The 3,015-nt window shown below is 39.3% G+C and overlaps 1 protein-coding gene across 1 annotated transcript; it reads left to right on the forward strand.

Annotated features, from left to right (window-relative positions):
• The first annotated feature begins 50 nt into the window (after positions 1–50).
• On the forward strand, positions 51–2,846 carry LOC116351278. The gene is made up of 4 exons (XM_031783359.1): positions 51–221; positions 474–1,541; positions 1,634–2,486; positions 2,569–2,846. The coding sequence occupies exons 1-4, from the start codon at positions 51–53 to the stop codon at positions 2,700–2,702; spliced, it is 2,226 nt and encodes a 741-aa protein (XP_031639219.1). The 3' UTR covers positions 2,703–2,846.
• The last annotated feature ends 169 nt before the right edge of the window (positions 2,847–3,015 follow it).

Below are 3,015 nucleotides of genomic sequence, written 5' to 3' on the forward strand. Positions count from 1 at the left end.
TTTTCTTTCTTTTTTCCGTTTTTTTTTTAAATTTTGAAATAGACTGCAAAATGGGTCGCCACAAGGCAGCAGATCCAAACGCCGACCAAAGGTGTATAAAGCAAGGACTGCCATCAATTATCCGTGAACGATATCGGGATGTAATTGTCGCAATCATTTCGTACTTATCGGTGAAGGCTACGAAGATCGCATGCCTTGCATCATTACTCTTTCTCATGAAAGTAAGTTCAAAAATTTCATTTGTTTCAGTTTTTTGCTTTGAATAAAAAAAACATCAACTTCTTTTTTAATATTTCATCATAAATTCATCATATCATCCGAATGATTTTTCATTCCAATTCTTCGCTAATGACAATCAAATTCAATTTTTCGATATTATTTCATCATTTTCTATACGCAATTTACGGGCGATATTTTGCACTATTGTATTTGCATGAATTGATTCGATTGTTTGTTCGTTTGTTTGTGAATAGGTGAATGAAGCTGTTGATCACTTTGATGATGAATTTTTTGTATGGGATGATGGATCCAGCATGATTCAACGTTGTTTTAAGGCAGTACTACGTGACAACATCGGCAAAGTCTTTCTTATGCTACCGGATTTTCGACAGTTGGTAGACGCTGCTAGAATCGATTGGCCCACCAATGGTGGATTTGGTAATAGTTTCAAGTACTTGTATGAACAATACGAAGACAACGTTCGAACAAACTTGAAAACGCATTGCGAATCCCGTTTAAGAAAATTTTTCAAGCTAAAGACATTCCAGCTCAATGACAATGCAATTCGGTATAACTACTTTAACAACTTGTACGGCTCGCCCAATGAATTGCCATATTACGATGAAACTGACATCAAAAATGCCGTTAACTACGCATATCATCGGAAAGACAACACGAATGACGATGTTGAGCGACAGCTTCGATTGGGCGAGTTGTTGGATGAGCTACGTTGGTTAGGTGCACCAGAAGATTGCAACATTAAAGAATATGTCAGCGAAAATTGGTTCCATTCGATTCGTATGTGGATACATATTCAACGTGAAATACAATGGTATCACAATGAGTACAAATGTCGTCGTGATGCACCACAAATTAAAAATTTTGTCGTTGTACCAATGTGCAGTTTCCAACGTCGTCACATTCGCATCGATACCGACGCATTGTACACCATCCTAGCCAGTGTAAATTTGGTGCCATTGAAGTGCGGTTTGAAAAAACGCAAAGATAAAACGACCAATTTGATCAACATAACGAGCAACGAATTCCGCAGAAATAAAATCTTAAGTTGGAATCTGTTTTTCAATGTGGAAAAAATTCAACAACTGGTACATTTCAAAAAGTATTTCGATTTCCAAATTTGTTCGGACGGTGTGTCTGTTTCGATGATGTACAAAAAGCCAAAACTACCACCAGTCGAAATAAGTGATGCTGAAATCATGAAAATGTACAAAGGGAACAAATTGAAGTATGCTATTGGCTGTGACCCGGGCATGAAAACCTGGTACGCTTCAGTGCGTCGTGATTTGGATACCAAAGAAGAGGTAAATTCAATTTTTCATAATGAATGAAAGTGATTGATATTGTGATTGTGATTGTGAATACAATGTCGTTTTTGTTGTTATCATTTTGTTAGGTGAATTTGCGCATATCCAGCAAACGGTATCACTGGGATGCGAAACAAGGCCGACGTGATGGAAAAGCCGAACGAATCACCCGATTATTTACATACGACGAGAAAGCTGATCGCAATCGAGTTGCAGCGACTCTGGGTACAATGCCATCGCCAAGAGAAACATCATGGCGCTCGTATATTGAACATCGACTACGAGTTATGAATGATGGCATTGAAACGTACACGTGTAAGCAATATGCACGCTTGGGATTGGACAAGCATATCGAATCGGTTCGTGGGATCGACAAAACGGCTTGCAAACTGACACGCAATCAACCATCAATTTTCTACATGGGAGCCAGTGGATCCACACCAGCCAACTCACCGATCAAAATCAAAAAACACGTGCGATGCCCAGGCACTCGCAAACTGATTGCAGCCATCATGAAACGTGGAAATTGCATCATTCGAATGGTCGATGAATACATGACATCACAGCATTGCCCATTGTGTTTCAAGCGATTTCCACAAGAAACTCGACGTGATCGATACAAGAAATGTGTGGGTTGTGTACCAAATCCAATTGTTGGACTACCACGAACCATCGTAACCAATGTGAGCAAACGATTACTACAAATGCGACGAACAATTGAACGAATGTGGCGCGAGATGCGTGATATAGGCGATGTCATTGCTGCAACTCTTCGAGATGGACCGAATGCAGGTCGTTTGGTGTCAAAGAAGCAACGCTTCTTCAAAACATGGCTACCAAATGTTGCAAACGTTGAAATCGAGGGAGCTGCCGGAGCACAACCAACGCTCACAACTGTATGGCACCGTGATATCGCAGCAGCGAAGCTGATCCTCTACAAAGGTATGCAATCAATTGAAATTGATACAAATTTTGAAGCAATTGTTATACATGTAATGTGTTTTTGTTATGTATCATTCGGTAGGTGAATGCGTGGTGTTCAAGCGGACAATTCATCCAAATGTACGGAGACCACGCCGTGTTGACAACAATCAGCCATTGCCGTTGTATCGAGGTCAGAATCAGAATGTCAACAATGGACATCTGCAGCCGCAGTAGTAGCAGCCCTCATTCATCAACAACAACAATATCATTAAATCAAATTATAATTTAGAAATTAGTTTATAACAATTATTTGTTAGTCCGCTAGGCTTGATTAAATTGTGGCCTTGCCAAAGTACGAGTACCTCTTGGTATAAATTGTACTCGGTAAGTGGAGTCTATTGCATATACAATAGCATAATGATGATTATGAATCAAGTCAATTTTTTCATATCAGTTTAATTGAATTGTGCTTTCTTTTATTTTTTTCTTTCCATTGCGATGGTAAAATTGACTGAAACTACACACGAATGCTACCCCAAATTCGACC

The sequence above is a fragment of the Contarinia nasturtii genome, unplaced genomic scaffold (assembly GCF_009176525.2).
Source record: "Contarinia nasturtii isolate CC-2019 unplaced genomic scaffold, AAFC_CNas_1.1 Cnas_scaffold_5097, whole genome shotgun sequence".
Classification (NCBI taxonomy): Eukaryota; Metazoa; Arthropoda; class Insecta; order Diptera; family Cecidomyiidae; genus Contarinia; species Contarinia nasturtii.

Bases quoted from the DNA above. Each gene is read 5' to 3' on its own strand.
- LOC116351278 (XM_031783359.1), top strand. From the start codon at position 51: ATGGGTCGCCACAAGGCAGCAGATCCAAACGCCGACCAAAGGTGTATA. The intron at 222-473 runs GTAAGTTCAAAA...GTTTGTGAATAG, and splicing joins CATTACTCTTTCTCATGAAA to GTGAATGAAGCTGTTGATCA. The intron at 1,542-1,633 runs GTAAATTCAATT...TCATTTTGTTAG, and splicing joins ATTTGGATACCAAAGAAGAG to GTGAATTTGCGCATATCCAG.